The sequence below is a fragment of the Cucurbita pepo genome, chromosome LG01 (assembly GCF_002806865.2).
Source record: "Cucurbita pepo subsp. pepo cultivar mu-cu-16 chromosome LG01, ASM280686v2, whole genome shotgun sequence".
Lineage (NCBI taxonomy): Eukaryota > Viridiplantae > Streptophyta > Magnoliopsida > Cucurbitales > Cucurbitaceae > Cucurbita > Cucurbita pepo.
The window spans coordinates 13,351,129-13,374,043 of NC_036638.1; the positions used below are offsets into that span (position 1 = coordinate 13,351,129).

A 22,915-nucleotide genomic window follows, 5' to 3' on the forward strand; every position below is an offset into this window, starting at 1 on the left:
CCTTCCGTAAGTTTGTTGGGAGTTGAGGAGTAGAGAAGTAAGTGGAAAATGAAATATTGTTATGATGTATAGATATTTGTGTTTAATTAACCCAACAGGTAGGGTGTTGACAGAAATGCGTTCTATAATGCACACTTAAATTCCATTATTGCTTTGATATTTAAGTGCAAAGTTTATACGAAACCACAGCAAGACAATGCGCCAACCGTCAACAACCCAAAAAGCCCTGACCCCACACCCCACCACCACTCATCTCAATATAATACAAGAATTTCACTATATTTCCTAAAAAAAAAAAAAAAAAAAAAAAAAAAAAAAAAAAANCAAAAAAAAAAAAAAAAAAAAAAAATCAAGAAGAGAGTGAAGTGAAGGGAGTGATGGTGATAAAAATTGAGAACCGAAGAGGTCCAATTTGGATTGGAATCTGAAAGCGAACCCATCTTCTTCTTCTTTCTTTATTTACATTTCATTTCAGCACTGAGTTGTTCCTCCTTTTCTTCCACCAATTTCGCCTCCATTACCCCAAATCAACCCCCTCTTCTCTCTCCTTTTACTTTCTTCTTTCTTCTTTCCCACTTTCTTCTCCTCCATCTCTCAATTCTCTCAATTCTCTCAATTCTCTCAATTCTCTCAATTCTCTCAACCTCCCAAGCTCCCACCGCTCAACATGCCTTCCTTTGTCCTCCTTCTCTTCTTCTTCTTCCTCATCCCTTCTTCCATGGCTGCTCCTTATCCCTTCAGTAAGCTCCATTTCACTGCTTTTACTCTCTCTTTCACCTTCTTCTCCAACTTCCACTGACTCTGATTTACTTTCCCCTTTTTTGGTTTCAGGCATTTCTTACCATATTGACTGCGGTGGTCTAATCAACTCCACCGACCCATTTGGCACTACTTGGCTCTCCGACCGATTCTACACCGGCGGCACCACCGGAATAGTCTCTGAGCCCCTCATTTTCCATCACCCACAAGAGAAGAATCTCAGATTCTTCCCTCTTTCCTCCGGCAAGAAGAATTGCTACATTATACCCAATTTGCCCTCTGGTCGATACTACTTCCGCACATTCACCGTCTATGACAATTACGATGGAAGGTCTCACCCTCCTTCCTTTGATGCCTCCATTGAAGGCACTCTCGTCTTCAGTTGGCGTTCTCCTTGGAACGAGAACCTCGCCCGCCATGGCGCCTACTCCGATCTCTTCGCCTTCATTACCGATGGTCAGGCTGATTTTTGCTTCTACAGCCTTTCTACCGATTCGCCCGTGATTGGGTCTTTTCAGCTCGTTCAGGTCGATCCCTTGTCATATAACTCAACCGCCATTGGAGAGAATTTCATTCTTGTTAACTACGGAAGGATTACTTGCGGTTCTGAGCAATGGGGCCCTGGGTTTAGCAATGATACCGACGTTTTCGGTCGCTCCTGGCAGTCTGATTCGGACTTCATAATCCCCACTCTGAAACAATCGGTTAAAGTTTTGTCGACTACAAATTCCGTAAGTGGGACCGATCAGCAGCCCAATTATTATCCGATGAAATTGTATCAGAAGGCGGTCACTGGGGGAAGAGGGGTTCTTGAGTATGAATTGGGGGTGGACGCCAAATTGGACTACTTGATTTGGTTGCATTTTGCAGAGATTGATTCGAGTGTGAAGAAGGCCGGGCAGAGAGTGTTCGATGTGTTTATAAATGGCAATAATGCGACGAGGATCGATATCTTTGCAAAAGTGGGAAGTTTTGGAGCTTATTCATGGTCTTATACTGTAAAGAATTTGAGTAGCTTGACTTTGACTGTGAAGCTTGTGGGGGTGGTTGGCTCGCCGCTACTCAGTGGGCTTGAGAATTACGCTTTGGTTCCCAGAGATCTTTCCACCGCGCCGGAGCAAGGTATGTGCGTTTTATATCATCATTGGCTTGAATTTCGGGCTATTGCTCTCTGTTGTAATAAACTTGAATTTGGGCATGATGCATTTCGATTGTAAAGTATGTAGAATGGAACTTGAATATGTTAACAATTTTGGATGATTGCAGTGTCTGCAATGAGAGCATTGAAAGAATCACTCCGTGTGCCGGGCAGAATGGGTTGGAATGGCGATCCTTGTGCTCCTACAAACTGGGATGCTTGGGAGGGAATAACATGTCGACCCAACAAGAACGCGACTGCCCTTGTTATATTTCAAATGTAAGCATCATAAAATATCTCTTCCTTTATTAGCAAGAGAGATTTACCTGTTTAAATCATTTGCCATTTCAGTGATCTTGGAAGCCAAGGTTTGAAAGGGTACATCAGTGACAAAATTATTCTATTGACAAACTTAGTAAGCCTGTAAGTATCGTCTTAAAATTCTACTTTCCTATAATTGTCGGTCCAAATGCTGTCAGTTGTGACATCTACTAGCTCGTTTTCATCTCACTTGCTCTTTACTGTCAAATCTGAAGAATCAGTTCTTGCATATAAAATTTGACCGTCTCATGGTTCTTCAGAATCATAATAGTTTTTGTTTTGCTTTGTTCTTTTCGTCAAATGTACAGAAATCTTAGTTCTAACTCATTGGGGGGCACGATACCACCTGGGCTCGGTGAAAATTCTCTTACCCGGCTGTAAGTATGATTGTTTTCTTTTACTTGTTCAGTTGCAGTCATTTATCTATGCTTGAAAAATTGAAAGAAAAAAACTTGTCTGAAGTTAATGAAAAATTTTGTTCGTTGAGGTTCGAATCTCTATTCCTACAAATGGTTAACGTAGGAAAAAGGGAAGACGAAAAAGGAAATAATCTTATCCGAAGTTAATGAAAAGTTGTGTTTGTTGTTAAAAAAGAAACCTTATATATTGTTGAATTCACATGGTTTGGAACCATCATTTTCAAATTTCTCTTTAGTGCTACATGTATTAAAAATATTGTGTTCTACAAATACATACCCGTGAAGTTATAGTTTTATTTTATGTGGGTATTATTTTGTATTACTTCTTTTAACGAAATGATTTGGTGTTCATAAATAGCAGCATCTTTCAGTGATTATGTATGCTAAAATTTATCTGACTTTTGTAGGGATTTGTCAAATAATGAGTTAACAGGATCTATTCCAGATAGTTTAGCATCTCCAAATCTGCAGCTTGTGTGAGTATTCTGCTCACCCTCTTTCCAATACCTTTTTTTTTTTATAACTTTTTTGGTCTTCTTATTTTACTATGTGGTTTTAATACGCAGTATAAAAGCTTTAATTTTAGTTTTAAATTTTAAAATTTTAATTTCTCTGTGTTCTTAGTTTGGGTTATCACTTTTCTCTTCTATCTCATCAGGCTACTGAACGACAACTTACTGGATGGACGAGTGCCTGAAGAAATTTATTCAATTGGTGTGCATGGTGGAGCCATCGAGTATGTAAACTTCCATCTATATATTTTGAAGTGCTCATTCTATCTGTCACCACTCGATTTTTCACGAGATGCGGCTGGTTAAAAACTTTAAAACATGAAAAGACACGTAAAAGTAGATGGTAAAATTTTTCGCATTTAAGATAAAACATAAATGAGTTTGAGTTTGAATACATAGGACCCCGTAATAAAACAACTTTAAAATATTAACTAGTTGAAACTGGTGGTGTTCTGTATGACACCTACTTGACCAGCTCCTTCTTTTCACCTGAAAAGAACTTAAATTAGTACATAGACTTAGTAAGTGGCCTATGGCTCTTAATCGTATTCTTGCTATGATAAGGTACTACACTACTTCTTAACTTGTTCGGGTTCTTGTTGCAAGTCCTTAGGCCCTTAGGTTCTATTCTTGAGTTATGAGTTCTTGTCATGATCTAACCCGACGACCTTGGTTCTGATTTAAAGACCTTAGTTCTAAGGTTCTGGGTTATTCTCTTCCGAACTTGGATCTTGATCCATGTTCTAGTTCTTGACCAATGTTTTGTTCTTGGTTATGCTTTTGTCCGGTTCTCATTTTGTTCCCCAAGACACTCTTCCTAGGACTTGCGGTACAAGTCACGAACCTGACAACTTGTGTCTGAGGCTTAATACGTTCCAAGTGACACAGTCTTAACCTACGTCCAAGGCTTCATGCGTTTCGAACAACGTAGCCTGAATCTGCATCCAGGGCTTCATGCCCAAGGCTTCATACGTTCCAAGCAACATAGTCTAAATACTTACGCTCAAGGCTTCTTATGTTCCAAGGAGTGTAGTTTGAAAATCTACATCCAATGCTTCTTGCGTTCCAAGCGATGTCGCCTGAGTCATGAGCATGCTATACCGTAGGAGGTCTAGGGGTTTCTTGAGTTTCTGAGTCTGGGGACCTTGGTCCATTATCTTTGAGTGGTACCTAGCATTTTGTTATCTTTATGGATGTAGGCTTGTGATGGTATTTCTCTTGGTTCTGGTTCATAAACCATTCAATAAATTCCAAGGCTTCATGCGTTTTGAGTGACGTAGTTTGAATCCGCATCCAGGGTTCTTAATTTCTTGAGGCATAGGTCACATAACATACGTTATTAAGCTCTACTTAATTCTCTTGAATTATGAACCCATCACGGTAACATGCACGAGTCATTGAAAATATCATGAAGTTATTCTGTATTCTTTCAAAAATTCTAGAAAAGTCTTGGATCTTAGGTAAGACTCATTTACTTCCATGGTGGGTAATGGTATTTGGATTCAAGGCTCTGCANTGCTCTACGTCTGGAGGATTTGCGAATCCCTACTGCTTATATTAAAACTTTCCAAGGCCCGCCTCATGGTATCCAGGTTGAAAGAGATAAATTGAACAAGTATGGTCGCCCTCTATTGGGATGTACTATTAAACCAAAATTGGGATTATCTGCTAAGAATTATGGTAGAGTAGTTTATGAATGTCTAGGCGGTGGACTTGATTTTACCAAAGATGATGAAAACGTGAATTCCCAACCATTTATGCGTTGGAGAGACCGTTTCCTATTTTGTGCGGAAGCCATTTATAAATCACAGGCTGAAACAGGTGAAATCAAGGGACATTACTTGAATGCTACTGCGGGTACATGCAAAGATATAACTTAGTTTAGGTTTCCAATTTGCTCCGAGTAACTTGAGATCTTGAATATATTTTTATGTCCATACAAATAGGCCTTACCCAATAGTAACAAGTCATTTGGAGGATGTTTAGACCTTGAGATGTCTTAAAGGGTCCTATGGGCATTTTCGTCATTTTACCCTCTAATCTTTGATTTAAACTTTAAACGTCTTCCAGTGACTTTATTTTACAAAGTCATTAATCATCATGATATAAGACCTATTACAAACGTTTCATGCCATTGGGAGGGCATTTAGGTCCCAAACTTAAGGTAACTGTCATAAGGGCATTTTGGTCATGTGCATTATTTGTTGATTTAACCACTTATCTTTATCCAAGGACCACTAAATTTCATGTATTCCCTTCGATTTAAAATTAAAATTTCATGGATAGTTGAGTTTTAGTGGGTTATTTTGACCTTACTTGAATCTCCAGTAATTTGCTCGATTCAAGGCCTTAACTCATGGTTCTTGTTGTTTTTCTTTTTTATTCATTTCATTCATATTGGTTTAATGTCCATATTAAAATCGAAATGATTTCTACTAGTATTTCTTAATAAAAGCCTTATTTGACTACTTACCTCGGTGTTCATATTTAGGTCCTCGGTTCTCAAGCTTCTGGTATTCAAATTGCTCCAATTATTTTTATTAGATCCATCTCTTGAGTCAGTTTTAAGAACCATAAAGAAATTCATGATAACCGGGTTAGGAGGGGTTTAAATTGATCAAAAAGTGGAGAAAGGTCAACATAGCTACCTTTGACTTTTATTGGTTAAAGTTTGACCTTTTACTCTCGGACTTGGTCTTCACTATTTTTCTCATCATATACCTCTGGTTTTTTCCTTGTACAACTCTATATAGATCTTAAATTGACTCGATTTCTTCCCAAAACGTTTAGATTAAATTTTAAAGAAATAGAGACCAATTTCATACTGTTTGATATGTAGCTTGAGTTATAACCTTCAAAAGTTCACCGGAAAACATGTTCTTTGTCGGAATAAATCCATTTTTTTTTTATTGGCTAGAATGTTCTAGACCTTACCAGGCCCCAATCCTTCATGAAACTTGTTGGAAATCTCATATGGAACGTGTAGGAGTTGGTAGGAGGAAAAATAATTAACCATAGCCCTCGAATTTAGAAGAGACCGAGGAAGAAAACCCTATAATCTAAAAGCTTCAAACTTGAGTTTTAGGAATTCTCATCACTAGATTCTTATCTTAAAACATTGCTCAAAATTTCTTATTTATAGATGAAGCTTGCATCATTGATTGTTCGTGCTGAATTTTCTCTTTTTATTTTGAACTTTTCTGGAATACTCGTTGGAAATATCTACTCTGATAAGGGTGCTGCCAACATTGGTTTTGAATTTCAACCTCTAGATCTAAAGAACTTCGAGTCTTCTTGAACATATTCAAATTTCAGCTCAATCCAACGGTTGGATGTGAAGATACGGATGGTTTTATACTGCTGAACGATTCTAGAACCAAATCTGCTTGTAGATTTTCTTCGGTGGCATTTTCATAATTAGGAGGAACTTCGGTCATTATTGTAATTTGTCACCTTTAATTATTTTTCCAAAGAATCCAAACCTTTTCTAAAAATTCTTTACCCTTTGTTGGTCATTTCCCCCTTCTTAATCACCTTGAAATTCCTTTNTTTTTTTTTTTTTTTTTTTTTTTTTTTTTTTTTTTTTTTTTGTCCTTTATGCTTCCATTTTCCTTTCTTAATCTTTTTCCAAAGGCTTTAAAACCTTATATTTATTTGTCAATGACATTGAAATTACTTGCTCAGGGCCCTCGTTCTTGCTTGAATCCCTTGAGAGATGCTTCGTCTCGACCAAGTATGTACACCCTTCAAGCTTTAAGACAAGTATACCTTAGGATTCTAAGTGTTTATCTAACTTGTTACTGTAAGACTCAAGATAACTTTAAGAACCCTAAGGGACAAGTAGTAATCCTAAAAGCTCATGATACCAAGTGGAAAGAACTAAGGTTATAGACCCCCAAAAGAACTGCCTCAAGAAAGAAGAAAAAAAAAAAAAAGAAAAAAAGAAAAATCCTTACAAGGACTACGGGTAGTTACCAGGTTAAGGAAAATCTTGTAACACTAAGCAAGAAGGGTTTAAGCCCCTAATAGCCCACTGACAAGCCTTATATAAGAAGGAACCAGAGAAATCTTTCGGATACAACCTTGGAGGAACAAGATTGATCATGTCAAAACCTTGGAGGAACAAGATTGATCATGTCAAGGCTTGTTGTGTATAAGGAAAGAAGATAAGTCTTAAGATATAAACAAATGTGAGGAAGCTGGTCATCTCAACAAAAGACATTGGGAAGACAATCAAGAGAAACAAAATGCCGAAATAAGTACTTGGCCTCAAGATATGCCAAGATATAAGTTAAGGACTAAGGCCACAAGGACAATTATAAAGACAAGCTGGAGAAGGACAAAGTAGGAAAAGGACCCTCAAGCAACATGGAAGGATATGATTAAGAATAAGTACCTCCAAAAGACAAGTTAAAAGTAATGAAATTTCCGGACTGAAAGTAATAAAGAGGAGAAGAATTTGTAATACCCGAAGTAAGGTTAAAATAACTCAGGTAAGGCACCATGTAAGGTCTAAAGGATCTAAGGAAAGGAATCAAGGGATTCAAACAATTTCAAATGTCCTAAACAAGTAATTTCAATTTGTAACAAATGATTATATGAGATTTAAGGCTTTTGGGTAAAGATCTTAAAGAAAAAAAGTAAGCATAAAGGGCAAAAAAGTCATTTAAGAAACTTCTCCCATTTTTAATTCTTTATACAAAACGAATTTCAAGGTGCTTATAAGGAAAAAATGACCAAGAGGGATAAAGGATTTTTAGAAAAGTTTGGATTTTTCAGAAAAAATAATAATAAAATAATAAAAAATGGCAAATTACAAAAACGTCCCTGAAGTTCCTCCTAATTACGAAAATGCCACTAAAAAAATTTGGAAGCAAATTTGGTTCTAGAGTCGTCCTCCTCCTGTACAAAACTGTTTGTATCTCCACATCCAACCCTTGGATTGAACTGAAATTTGAATATGTTCAATAAACTCTAAGTTCTTTAGGTCCAACGGTTGAAATTCAAGACCAATGTCGGCAAAACTCTCATCGGAGTAGATATTTACGACAAGTATTCCAAAAAAATGAAAATTCACCATTGGAATAATTAATGAACGTGCAAGTTTCATCTAAAATAAGAAATTGTGGGCAATGTTTTAAGACAAGAATTCGAGAATTTCTAAAACTCAACTGTGAAGCTTTTAGTTTATGGGTTTTTGTTTCTCGGGTTTCTTCTACATTCGAGGGTTATGGTTAATCATTTTCCCTCTACACATTCCATATGAGATTTCCAACTAGTTGCACGAAGGAATCAAGGCTTGATAAGGTCTAGAACTTCCCGACCAATAAAAATTTTTCTAGGTTTATTATGGCGAAGAACATGTTTTCCAGTGAACTTTGTAAGGTTATAACTCGATCTACAAACCACAACAGTATGAAATTGGTCTCTACTTCTTTGAAACTCCATCTAAACGTTTTGTTAAGAAATTGAGTTAATTCATAGTATGTATAGAACTGAAGGGCAAAATGAGAGGTATATGATAAAAAAAAATAGTGATTTTCCAGCCAGGAAGAAGATGAAGCCTAGAGTCAAAAGGTCAGACATGGACCAATACAAAACCAAGGTAGCCCTTGCCTTTCTACACATTTCGATCAATTTGGACTCCTTCGAGACCGGTTCTCATGAATTTCTTTGGGGTTCTTAAAACTAGTCTAAAAATGGATCTAATGAAAAAAATTTAGATTAATTTGGATACGAGAAGCTTGAGAACTGAAGACCCGAATGTCAAGGTAAATAACTATGTTGGACTTTTATGAAGAAATACTTGTAGGAATCATTTGGATTTTAATATGGACCTTAAACCAAGTACGAATGAAAGGTTGTGAATAGAGCGAATTGCTCGGGATTCAAGTAAGGTCAAAATAACCAACTAGATGAACTGCCCATGAAATTTTAAATCTGAGAATAACGTGACATGTTAAAAGAATACATCAACTTTAGTGGTCATTAGATAAGGATAAGTGTCTAAATCAACAAAATGACTAAAATGCCTACATGACATGAAACTTTGTAATAGGTTTGTTTCATGATGATTGATGACTCTGTAAAATTTGAAGGTCAATGGAACAGTTAGTCTTTAAAGGATTAAAGGATAAAATGACCCAAATGTCCCTAGGACTTTTAAGATATCTCAAAGTCTAAACCTCCTTCAAATAGCTTGCTACTTTTGTAACGCCTATTTCTAATGACATAAATTTATATTCCAGATTTGAACACATTATGACTTCATGATATTTTCAATGACTCATTATCGGGTTCCTAATTCATAAGAATTAAGTAGAACTTAATGTATGACCTATGCCTCAAGAAATTAAGAACCTTGAAAATTTATAAAATGTTTTAAGAACAAGAACGAAGGGATATACCAACCCGAGAAATAACATATGCCTCAAGAAATTAAGAACCCTAGAAATTTATAGAATGCTTTAAGAACGAGAACCAAGAGAAATACCAACACAAGCCCTACATCTACCGAGATAAGCAGGATACTAGATACGAATAATGGACTAAGGTCCTCGCACTCAAAAACTCATGAAACCCTAGACTTTCCATGGTATAACATCACTTGGAACGCAAGAAATCTTGGATGTAGGTTTTCAAACTAGGTGCTTAGAACGTAAAAAGCTTTGAGGGTAGGTATTTAGATTATGCCACTTGGAACGTATGAAGCCTTGGACATAGGTTTTCCAACCATATCGCAAGGAACACATGATACCCTGGATGCGGGTTCAGACTACGTCGTTCGAAACACATTACAACTTGGACATAGGTTATGACTGTGTTGCTTGGAACATATTAAGCCTCAGACACAGGTTGTCAAGTTCATGACTTGTACCGTAAATCCTAGGGGGAGTGTCTTAGGGAACAAAACAAGAACCAAACAAAAACATAACAACTTATGGGTTTTTCATGGACAGTACTGGGCGACATGGGTATGCCAATATTACACTCCAGCCCATGTGTCGAAGGTTGGATTATGCACCCACTATCCGTAAATGACATAACATGGGCACGGGAGGGCCAATGACTTGATTGAACTTGGATTGATGGATGTTCGAGATGTCCCAAGATTATGAACGACACATGGGCCCGTTCTCGATGGTTGACGACACCCTGTGACTTGGAATGACATCAAAACATAAGGACCATGTTAATTGGGAACCAAAATGATGTTGGATGTAACGTTGCACATGAGAGACCTTGGCTCCGAGTAAAGGCAAGGTCGAGCCGAATAACTTGGCCTAGTATAAAGATAAGTTGGTTGTGTCGCAGATGATTGAACCCATAATATCTCCCGACCAAATTGAATATTCCAACTACAGAATTGAATGAATGAAGTTGATAGGTCCATGTAATGAAGGTGCCTCCAAGTTCATAGAGCATTTGGAATCGCTGTTTTCTCAGAGACAAAATGTCCCTAACATGCTTCCAGTTGAAATTTCCCTTTTAGATTACAGAACTCATGGATTTGACATCTGCTAATTTTAGATAAAGAAATCTGCATAAAAAATAAAATAAAATAAAAATGTTAGAACAGAGTAATCCTTTCAAACAAAAACAAAGCTTTCTTTTGGAATTGTTAATTCCAATCCATCGCTTGCATCTCCATGGATAAGAATCATGATTTTAGTTTATTGAATCAACATCTCTTTCACTTGGTACAAATTTTATCCTCCTTTTTGTAATTATAGTTTATCTTCCCATTTTCATTAGATTTGGGTAAAAGTAAAACGGAAGGTAGAGAATAAAAGAAATTAAAGCTTAATGATAAAATAACTTACCAAACATCAAATGCCTTAAATGCAGTATGACACATTTTTTGTTTATATTTTACTTGAATAACAAAACTTACCACTACACACNCTTTTTTTTTTTTTTTTTTTTTTTAATTTTAAAACAATCAACATTAATTTTGTGTGCCGTGTTTGGTTTTTTTTCCTTCAGTCTGTCTGGTAACAAGGGTTTATGCGGTGTGCCTTCCCTACCAACATGCCCTATATTCTGGGAAAATGGGCGGTTGTCTAAAAATGGTAAAATTGCAATAGGTGTATCATCCACCTTCCTTTTCTGTGCACTGCTGGCAGTGATCTACATATGCTGCATCAGAAGACGTAGAAATGATTATGATTTTGGGTTGCCGAGTGAATTAATTTGTAAGTATCATGTTCAAACACCTTTGATTTTCTCTCTTCTTTTTTGTTTACCCCCACCCTCAACTAATCTAAGATTTTGCATGAAACAAGCAATTCTTATTTAGATTTATAGATTCCTTTATGCTGTTTCTTCTTGTTACTTTATTGTTTTTCTTCAAATGTTACCAAACAGAAACTGAATCGAAAAAAAATATTTGGTATTTACTAGTAAAAAGTTAAACATGAGCTTTTACTGGATTGAAAGGATCGATGTAAGGGTAGTTGATAGATCATCAGAACTTGTAGTGACAGAATCTATTATGCAACAGAGAACAGGAGGTGAGCTATAACTATTATGTTTGGAGATGCTGATATCTGATGATGATAGTTTGGATGGTTGGTTTGAACTAAAGAAAACTTACTCTTGGCCTAGTATTAGTTGGAATAGGGAAGGAGAGCATTTTACAGTTGGCTGGGATGAGTTGGGAAGGCAACCTTAATCTATCTTTGGTTCTCCCCACAAAGGACTCTATTCGAGAAGTTTCTTGACTCGTTTTAGGTCGCCACAAACAAGGAATATTTCCATTCTAGGAAGCACAAATGCTTTATCCCAACATGGGCACATTGTTTTGGAGAAAGTGTTCTTGTTAGACACATGGTAGGCATGGATGTGTTCGAGCATGCTTTGGGCACATGTTCGATACCCAAATAGAAGAAGTCATGCAAAGAGAGTGTTGGGACATGGAGTCTGATGCTTGTTTTTAGTAAAAGATCTGGTAGGATATATATAATAGAAGGATATATATAGTAGATATTTCGTAAAGATCGGGTAAAGATATATGTGGTAGATATTTTTGAATATGTTAAAGCTATATTTAGTAATCGAAAACTATATATATATTAGTACTTTCAAAATGTACTCTCCCTCTTCTACCTACCTGAAGTTATCAATAAAACTTTTAGCCAATTTTCATCCTTGAATTTTCTCTCATATTCTTTGTATTCATCTTGATCGAGTGTGTGCGTTGTTGAGCGGTCCTAATAGAGAGAGGAATCAAGGATTCAGAAATAGAAAAACTTACCAAACATGAACCCCAATGTGTTCATATCCTACATAATCAAACCCTAATGTGTTGCCTTATCTATGTCATGTCGTCTTAAACCGGTTCAAATGATTATCATCTTACCCCTTAGAAAAGCAAGCCTCTTTCACAAGGAAAGACCTTCTGGACCTTTTGAACCATTGAACTTCAAAAGGACTATTGGATTATTTCCTAGATGACGACCTAAATAATTAAGGGGAAAGGACCCAATCTCACAATCTGCTATGGAAGCCCATCTTTCAATCTTATTCATCCCATCAATTAGTACCACATAGAGCTCTTATCCTTGTTAATATTCAAACACAAAATGATCTCAAACGTTGAAAGGATTGAATTAAAGATTCACTATATAATCCTTGCTCGAATAAAAGATCATGCCTGAAATTTAGTTGTCAAAGTTGGCGAGTCCTAAAGATTCTCATGTGAGAAATTGTGGATGAATCTTCTGATGTAGGACAAAAAGTGGTGAACAATAAAGCTGTACTAGACATGCCAATCTAATAGAGGCTCAATGATCTTTGTTCAAGGAGAGGATTGTTAAGGGTCAGTGTCAAATATCCCACTCTGATTGAGTTTGATCATACAAGTAGCAAGCCTTAGAAAGAAAGATGGTATGACTTGGATATCAAACAAGTTTGAAAGTTGACAAGGAATAAGGATAAGATAGGCAAGGAAGTACACTTGGATATCAATGAGGTGGTGCGCTCTAGAAAAAGTAGACAATATCGTACCATTATAGAATTATGAGGAGGTATATTGTCTTTAACGTCTAACAATGCATGAAAAATGTTTTTCTTAAATTGCAACCTCATGAGAAGTATGTACTTGCATTTCATGCGTCGGATTTGTATGCTGCTGTCTAGTCTCTATTATTCATAATCTGATTATCTAAGCCCGGACTGCGACTTTTTTAGTTTTAGCTTTTTTTTCCTTTTAGACAAGGGATCATTTTGGTTGAATTGTGTGCTAACACATGCAACTGCTTCTGATAACTATTCTCCAGCTCTTGCTGCCAAAAGGAACAGATATCAGAGGCAGAAATCCTTAATGCTCCTGGAAATGGAGAGTCAACACGCCAAGGGATTATCACCTTTCAGTCCTCTCAACTGAGTTATGTCGCAAAAAACAGGAAACAGAGAGACTTTTGAAACTGCAACCGACCTTTATAATGCTAACTAACTTAAACACGACCGCACAGGACGCCTAAACAGAATACAATCATCGGCTTTGGTGCTGAAATGAGACACAGAATAATGTGGAGAATCTGTAAGCAAGCATTGTATCAGAGAGAGCAATTACATCTTTTTTGATGAATTGAACAGTAAGAAGTTTGGTATGTAGCGCATTTGATATATGTATGATTGGTGTCCATTTGGAAAGCACAAATCATTATTCTATGTAATGGGATGTCTCCATAACATAACATGTAAGTTCTGTACCAAAAATGTATATACACTATTTTTGGTGGATAGCAGTCAGTTTTCTCATGAACTGCTTGTTGTAAGTTATTGAATTTCCACGAATCTGTTTTTCCACCATTCATTTCATTGTCTAAGGTTTATTTCATTTTCTCTCGGGATATTATTTAATGAGTTGATATACAAGAGGATTGCATGACAATGCAATCATTCGATCTAGATGAACACAAAGAACAAGAGAAAATGCAATGAATATTATTGGCTAAGAGTTTATATGGATGATTTCAGGTATGTTCAGCAAGAGAATATTATAGATATATGATTTCAGTTTAAGATATATAACTTTATTAGATATAGCCGCTTAGTGTACATAACTATCTATCATGTACATCTTTATTAGTTTTTTTATTATTTTCCATACTATTTACGGTAACTAACTAATTGGTCTTTTATATATCATTTTCTATATATAGTTTTACTCCGAGGCAATCAACCCATCTCGAAATTTCATGGTGGATTCCTACAATCCTAGATCCCAAATAAGCTTAAATTTACAAGATTTTTGTTGGCAATGAAGAAAAGAGGGTTGAATTAAGGTAAAGAAAAATGGCAAATTTAGTACAAGAACTAAATCTATTTGAAATGAAAATGGGATCAAAATAGAAACTAAAATCTCATTCTTGAACACAGGATTGATGTTTTTTGTAATAGTCAAAAGATGTCAGAATCCCAGTGGCTGCAATACTTATATGTTTGTGGATTGCTGAGAAGATGCCCAACCCTTTTACATTTCCATATATATAGTAATTTATTGGCGTGACAAAATTGAAATTATTATTTAGTGAAGTTTATTAGAAACATGGCCCAGTCTTCTGCTGCAACTTGTGTGTCATTATTCTCTGCTGTTTCCTCCGACTCTGCCTTCATTCATATTTCAAGGTTTCCCATTAAAAAAAAAAAAAAAAAAAAAAAAACGTTACCATTTCACAACAAACAACAACACACGTAAGGGATCATGAATCTCAACAATGGTATGATACTATCAACTTTAACATAAGCTCTCGTGACTTTGCTTTAGGCTTCCCAAAATGCCTCATACTAATGGAGATGGTATTCCTCACTTATAAATCCATGATCATTCCCTAAATTAGCCAACGTGGGACTCACTTCTAATAATCCTCAACCACACACCCTCTGGCTGTCTCCAACCTGTTATTCCTCACCCACTCCTTTAAGCTTATTATTAACACACAAACACCATTTGGTTTGGGTTTGGATTGAACCAAATCAAAAGCCAAAAAGACAAAGAAACTGTGTATGAAAAGTCAGTGAGAAAGAATGTAAGCAATGTGATTGGATGGGTGGGGGAGTTGAAAATTCTCCAATCCAATTTTTTCAAACACAACTTTTAAAAAAGGAAAAAGAAAAAGAAAAAGAAAAAGAAAAGTTATAAGCTTTTGCATGAAATTAAATGGTTTGTAAATGCCCACATCCGATGTTTACAAAAGGCGAGGAATTGGTCAGTGTGAAGTTTGCTGTTAAAAACAAATTAAAAGAAAAAAAAAAAAAAAAGTGTCTGTTTTTTTTGACTTTTGAGGCCAAACCCATCTGTCCATGCAACCCTACCAGTTGACTTCACTCCACACTTCATTCCATTCCATGTGTTCTTTAACTAAACCTATTCTCTTCTTTCCTTACCATTACAAACCATTCTCGCCTAACTTGGTCAAAAGCTCACCACGTAACTATCTATTGGGTATTAAGTTAATTACCTAAAACAAAAGAGGTTTACATTCGTTTTTAGACTAACGCTCCATTGGATCGTATTTGGAACGAAAATAAAATTGTATTTCAGGTTGTATATCATATTTATATGTTGATGGTATTGATAGAATATTTGTTGAACATTAAATATTATTTGATGTTTATTTATTTATTTATTTTAAGCTTTTGAGGGTTTGAGGAGACATAATTTGACCATATAAACAATGATTCCTAGAAGCCATCACATGTAACAAGTTGGATATAAGATTATAAATTGAGTTAAGAAATGTTTTTATTTAAAATAAAAAAAAATAAAGTTTGTGATGAAATTTCAAACTCACATGTTTGTTGGAATGGAAAAGGCCATAAATGTCTTCAAGCACACCACCCAAATATTTGACTTTATCTAAGATTACCAATTATTTCCATCATAACCCAAATAAAATACCTTTTGTTTACCAATTTTATGCAAATAATAATTAAATGCAACTGATATTATGATGCCTTTCATTTCTGGTTAAATATAATCCTTCTCTTGTGGGTTTTGTTGACCTTTTAAGTAGACCTGGTGGGAATTTATTACCTAATTTATTACAATAAAAAAAATTTGGGAAATCAATTTGTATTTGCAAGTGGGCAGCCATTGGTTCGCCAAGTGGCCAGCTTTTATTTGACTTCTGTGTAACCAGTTAAATTTTACTCAACTTGGCCTATTTCTAATTCTTTCTTTCTTTTTCTTTTTTTTAATATTATGATTATTATTATTATTATTATTATTATTCAGAGATTTGAGGCTACACGGTATTAAAACAAAAATAAAAATAAAAATAAAAATATATATAAAGAAAGAATTTAATTAAAATATTATATAAAATTAACACCGTCAGCATTCCAAGAGATTGGCAAAAGGGAGGAATCAAATGTGAGAGTTGTCGTAACTAAGCATCTGTGGGCACCGTAGAATTGCTTAAAATCTGTCGTCGTGAGATTTAAGGAATGGCGGGGCCCACTTGACGACTATTGGTGGTCAACCATCATTAGTCAATGAATTTTTGTACACAGTTGTGTGGTCCATGCTCTACCTTATCCTTTTCCCCCTTGCTATGTTGTTTCCTTTTAATCTTTTTTTTCTTTTCCTTCTCTTTTCGCTCCCTAGCCCAAACTTAATTATTTATATTAATTGTACTTCAATTTTAATGAATTTCAGTTTCAATATATTAAAATTAGTACAATTAATATTTAATAATAATGAATTTTAATTATTCTACAAATAACATAAAATTTTAATAATTAAAATTAATATAAATACTTGTACAAACTGAGAAATTGGTCTAAATATTTAAAAGTAATGTAAAAGAAAAAAATGAATATAATAAAAATAATATTATTTCGTAATCATAATTGTTGTTATCATGTTAGTCCTTTTCAAAAGAAAAAGATATGCTTCCTTTTATACTAGTCTAAATATTTGAATATTTTTGTGATAGCATTATTTTCACATTAAGAATAATAATAATAATAATAATAATAATAAATTAATAAATAGTTTTAAAAATTATAATGAATTTGTTGAGAACAACCAAACTAAACTAAAATTAACTAATCCCATGTTGGAGTAAATATTCAACCACCAATATATTTTAATACGAAAGCTAATGGCTTACTACATCAGCTCTACTTCAAATAGTCTTATTATTTTTATTATTTTTTATTTTTTTATAGACTCGAATAGAGAAACTACGTGTCAATTATAATTTGGTCTGTTGTTTCGTAATTTTTTTGTTGGAGTTTTTTCTTCTCCGATCCAATTTTATTGGCTAAAAGAAATTTGAAAAGTCCACAAATTTATTTTAGAAAGACTTTTTTTTTTTTTTTTGGTTTTGGCTTGTTTAACATTGACTTGGACCAATGATGAATCCGTTGAAAGCGTGTCATATTTTTGTGTGTGGAAAATTGGCGAGAAGTTAGTTAGGTTTAAGTATAATAAAAATTGAAGGACCATAAAATAGAAATTTATTTTATAGGTTTAAGCAATAATAATATTATTGGTAGTGGGATGTAAAAAAAAAAAAAAAAAAAAAGGAATTTGATGACGTGTGATTTAAGCCCAAAATGGGGTGAACCAAACCAATGAAATGATTCATTATCTTTGTTGAATTTATTTAAATTGGGTGGCCAAGTGGAACACACCCCACGAAACAATCTTCCTCAACCACCCTGTGATATGATTGTATTCAAACACATATTGTTTTATTATATATTTGAAATTTGAAATTAGAAGATAAGTGAAATAATTGAGTAAAGGGAAGGTGATGAAGCATATCTAGAAACCAATAAAAGCAACCCAATACCATTCATTGTAGGAATTAAAATATTGGTTCAGGAAGCCGCAATCAGTTTTATAAAAACAAAAAAGCAGTCTAAAATTGGGTTATAAAAGGCATGCCCAAATAAAAATACATTTTATTCCTTTTCAACTTTTTAAGATTTCAGTTCCCTTTTCATAAAAACAAAAAAGGAAATATATATATAGATATATCTTAATAATGGAGCCCACAATTTTTGACTGTTCAACCTTATCATCACTCTCAGATTACAATGCGATAATGATCTCCAATTAATTATTATTATTATTATTTTTTTGTCAACATTTTTGCCTTTTCCATCGTCTTTCTTATTCCTTTATTCCAAAAATATATATATATATATTCAGAAAATAATTATTTTCATTTGGATTTTAAAATGAAAATTATATTTTGAATGAGTAAGTTTTAAAAATATTTAAAAAGTGAGAAATATGAGATTTGTAATTGGTGGGAGATGAGGTGGCAGTTGTGGGAGAGGACAAACGATGAGGTGTCGGAGCAATCTGAATTGATATAAAAAAAAATAAAAAGAAATGTGAAATCCAAACACACTTGCCTGAGAGTGCCGACATCTTCTCCTCCTCATTATTTACATTAACATATCTCTTTTCTTTTTTGTTTATAAAAAAAAAAAGAAAAAGAAAAAGAAAAAAAAGGTAATGTGAAAATGAGCATTCGGTATCTAAAATGGAGATAGTGATAGAGATTTGATGAATACATGTGTGGGGGCATCAAAACAGATAAGCCATATCAATTTCAATTTTTTCTTTTATTATATTATATATATATATAGAGAGAGAGAGTGTGTGTGTGACAAAATTATCTCACCAAAACAAAGAAAGATTTTGGATTTTGGGTTTTGCTCAATATCCTTTTTCATTGCCTAAATCATAACTTCTAACTACATTTTTAGAATCTATACTTACTTTTAGTTTCATGATTTACTTCAAAGACTGAGTCAAGTCATGTATGCTTCCAATATTTTTATGTTGGGTTCAAAAATATCTTATTTATAGGTTGAAATCTTTATTGTGAACTTCAAATTATTTAGGTTTTGAAGTTTTTTAAGGTTCAAGTTGTCATTGATTTTTTTTGAAGATTGGAATGATTATTATTTAGGTTAGAAGCCTTAATCTATGATTAGGATTGAGAATAATCATTGATTTTTAAAGAGTGATTCGCCTACAATTATCAATAAATTCTTTAATATAGGATAAAAGATATTTGAACTTTTGAGAGATGTTGTATGTCTAGAGTTTCACACGAGTTAGAGTAGGATGAATTTTGCGAGAAGGCATTCATGAATTTGGATTTGAATTTTATTTAATTTTGAGAATAAATTTATATGTCCCAAAATTTGACGAAATTAAGTTTAATTATTTGGCCAAAATGATGGTAATGAAAATATGTGGCCGTTTTGAAATCAAAGAATTNAAAAAAAAAAAAAAAAAAAAAAAAAAAAAAAAAAAAAAAAAAAAAAAAAAAAAAAAAAAAAAAAGAAGAAGAAGAAGGGGAAATTGTGGGTGTGGCGTAGGGTTTAGGGAGAAACCACGCGGGTTGAAATTTAAAAATAATTAGGGAGAGGAAAAGTGAATTGGATTGGAAAATTGGAATCTCACACCGACTTGGCCCCACCCATAAAACTACTATTTTCTCACCTCTCCCCATTTTGCCCCTCCCACTCACTCTCTCTCTCTCTCTCTCTCTCTCTCTCACACACTCTCCACTCCCACTCCCACTCCCAGTCCGAGTTAATATTCCCCAACGCTCCCTTACTCTACTCCCCACCATTTCCATCACTTCTTTGGGACATTAAACTGAGAGTGGAATCCAAATTATGGGTCATTTATGGGTCTCCCATATTTTCATTTTAAACCCCCATTGCTTTCTATTTGAGGTCCACACAAAGGTATTTGTTTGCGGGGGGGGGGATGAACTTGTAAAACTCACACAAATGCCCCAACTCAATTCAGGTCCACACTCATGTGATGTTCATATAAAACTGGCCCCCTACTTCATCCCTCTCTCTCTCTCTCTCCCTCTCTTCAACTTCTCCCACATACCCATATCATATATCTCCCACATACCCATATCATATATCTCCCACACCTATAATATTTGGATTCCATCCCTCCCCCTTTCTTTATTTTATCATTTCTTTATTTTATCATTTCTTTATTTTATTCATTCAAAATCAAATAAATAATAAAACCCCTTCTCTCTATATATATTCCACCCCCACCCTGATACCCTCAATTTCCATTTATTTCTCTAATTCAAACTCAGATGGACACAACAAGCTCTTTAGACGACAGCGCCGCCAGTGACTCCACCTCCGTCTCTCCCGTCACCCCATTACTCTTCCACTCCTCCTCCTCCTCCTGCCCCCCCGGAGTACCCTACGACGCCGAATCCCGGAAGCTTCCATCTTCACGTTTCAAAGGTGTCGTCCCTCAGCCCAACGGCCGATGGGGGGCTCAGATTTACGAGAAGCACCAAAGGGTCTGGTTGGGCACATTCAACCACGAACACCAGGCCGCCAAAGCCTACGACATCGCCGCCCTTCGCTTCCGCGGCCGCGACGCTGTCACCAATTTCAAGCCCGGCGCCTTCTCTTCCGTCGACGCCGCCTTCGAGGCTGACTTTCTCAACTCCCACTCCAAGCTCGAGATCGTCGACATGCTCCGCAAACACACCTACAATGACGAGATCCAGCAAAGCAAGCGATACGGTGGAGGAACGACGACGACGACGACAGCGGCGGCGGCGCACTCTCTCCAGAACGCGGCGTCGGAGTCGGACCGGGAGGTGCTGTTTGAGAAAACCGTGACGCCGAGTGACGTGGGGAAGTTGAACCGGCTGGTGATTCCGAAGCAGCACGCGGAGAAGAATTTTCCATTGGGGGAAGGGATGGGTTCGACCAAAGGAATACTCCTGAATTTCGAGGATATGGGAGGGAAGCTGTGGCGGTTCCGGTACTCGTATTGGAACAGCAGCCAGAGCTATGTGTTGACCAAGGGATGGAGCCGGTTCGTAAAGGAGAAAACCCTCAGAGCCGGGGACGTGGTCCGGTTCCTACGCTCGACCGGCCCGGATAAGAAGCTTTACATCGATGGCAAACCAGGCGGAGTGAAGGCGGTTCAAGTGGTAAAGCTGTTTGGAGTGAATATTTTGGAAGTGCCGGTGGGGTGGTGCGGGAAGAGAGACAGAGAAGGCCTGTCGGAATTAGAAAGGACGAAGAAGCAAAGAATAGTCAAAGCATTGTAACACGTAATTAATTACATTTTCTTTTTTTTTTCTAATTAATTAAAATTGTAATTTTTGAAGAAGAACAACAACAACAACAACAAGTATTCAAACGTTGGAAGCTATCTTAATTATTTGGTCCTGCCTCTTGTTTCAAACAAATATGTCTCTCTGTCTCTATTTCATTGTCCGGATAAAAATTTGTTTTTTTTTCCTCCATATTTGTTGGGATAAAAATTATGCTTTGTTTTTCTTTATTTTGACTTATTATTTAAAAAAAATATATATGTATTTTTGAGAAAGCAAAAAATAAATATGATTATGAAATGTTTTGAGAATAAGAATGAAAAGAAAAGTATAATAATCGTAAAAGGAGAAATTATTCAATAAAGAATATAATCTTATTTTTCACTTTTCTTCATTAGATATACATCAAAATTTATTCCTCAATTCATACCAAAACTAAATACTACACGCTTATTAAAATAATATCATGCAAATAAAATGTTGTATAACACATATCCTAACCTAAATGAAAAAAAAATATTAAACATGGTTTGAATATTTACAAAAATCGAGTGAATGACCCAACTGTTGAGGTCTAAAAATGCAATTAGATGTCACATGGTTTGTGGTGTTACTTCCTTTTGTGACTATTTCTTGGGTTGGATACATAGTACTTCTTTATACATAATTCACACGTGCTGACATGAACTCACTAGATAGGCTTGTATATGTACACTCTAGACTTGACTACGGGTTAACGAACGGTCATGTTGTCGAAAAACCAACAAAAAGGAAAGAAGTGTGTATCATTTCGTGGTGTACATGTTCGTACAAAATATACTAAAGAAACATCCCATGTTCGTGATATATAACATGTATGAGGTTGAACATTTTTAAATCATGGTACATTGCTATGATTCAAATCATACTTCCGTACTTTTCATGACATAACCTTCCCATAAGACATACATATGTGTGCATGACATATCATTCATACATGACTCATCCAATATTTCATAGGACATAACATGAATATAGTATCCTATCATACCTACGTCAACCTACTAAAAGTACATAGCGTCACATAAAGTTTATAAACATAACACAATACAAAAAAGTAAAAAAAAAAAATAAAAAAAAAATTGTAGATAAACATACCACATAATACATGTTATTATAACATACCATTCATCTAACTTAACACAAAAGCGTTCCAACAGTAAGCTCACTTATCTTGTTGTCCTAAATCGAAATCACTAAATTTGAGTCGATAGGGGTTCATATGGTTTGGGTCACTCCAACCAATAAAGAGTTGAAATGGGTTTGGTCCGGCAAGAAAAATGACTTCCAGAAATATTTTGACTATGAATATTCCATGCTATCAGGTAGTTCAAACCTTAAGACTACATGTACCTAATGAACTCCAATGGGTTTGAACTACATGACCCTTATGGTAATTTTCTCAACTTAAAAGCTTATGAGAATGACGCAAACATGTCTTAGGCTTACTTTAGGGTCACAAACTTTACATTAAACTCCCTGAAAAGAGTGTTACAAGCCTTTATATTATACCATACGGTTAGCCCATAAAGTTAAGTAGCATCCGAACTAAAACAAGTTCACCACACACTCACGCCTTAACAATGTCTATAAGCTATTCCAAGGCCTAAATGAACTCTAAGGGACTTA

At 35.2% G+C, this 22,915-nt stretch overlaps 2 protein-coding genes across 3 annotated transcripts; both read left to right on the plus strand.

Annotated features, from left to right (window-relative positions):
- The first annotated feature begins 349 nt into the window (after positions 1-349).
- LOC111801469 (receptor-like protein kinase At3g21340) lies at positions 350-13,968 on the plus strand. 2 transcript variants are annotated; one of them, XM_023685483.1, is made up of 9 exons: positions 351-740; positions 832-1,881; positions 2,026-2,176; positions 2,249-2,320; positions 2,527-2,595; positions 3,045-3,113; positions 3,296-3,373; positions 11,136-11,344; positions 13,430-13,968. In XM_023685483.1, exons 1-9 carry the CDS (start codon positions 668-670, stop codon positions 13,534-13,536), a joined length of 1,878 nt encoding a protein of 625 aa, XP_023541251.1. In that variant the 5' UTR covers positions 351-667; the 3' UTR covers positions 13,537-13,968. The 2 variants fall into 2 exon arrangements, with proteins under 2 accessions (XP_023541258.1, XP_023541251.1); XM_023685490.1 differs by lacking the exons at positions 11,136-11,344; positions 13,430-13,968 and adding an exon at positions 6,834-6,883 and having other exon boundaries at positions 350-740.
- Positions 13,969-20,077: 6,109 nt separating this feature from the next.
- Positions 20,078-21,377, plus strand: LOC111801486 (AP2/ERF and B3 domain-containing transcription factor RAV1-like). The gene has a single exon (XM_023685500.1). The coding sequence runs from the start codon at positions 20,261-20,263 to the stop codon at positions 21,239-21,241; it is 981 nt and encodes a 326-aa protein (XP_023541268.1). The 5' UTR covers positions 20,078-20,260; the 3' UTR covers positions 21,242-21,377.
- The last annotated feature ends 1,538 nt before the right edge of the window (positions 21,378-22,915 follow it).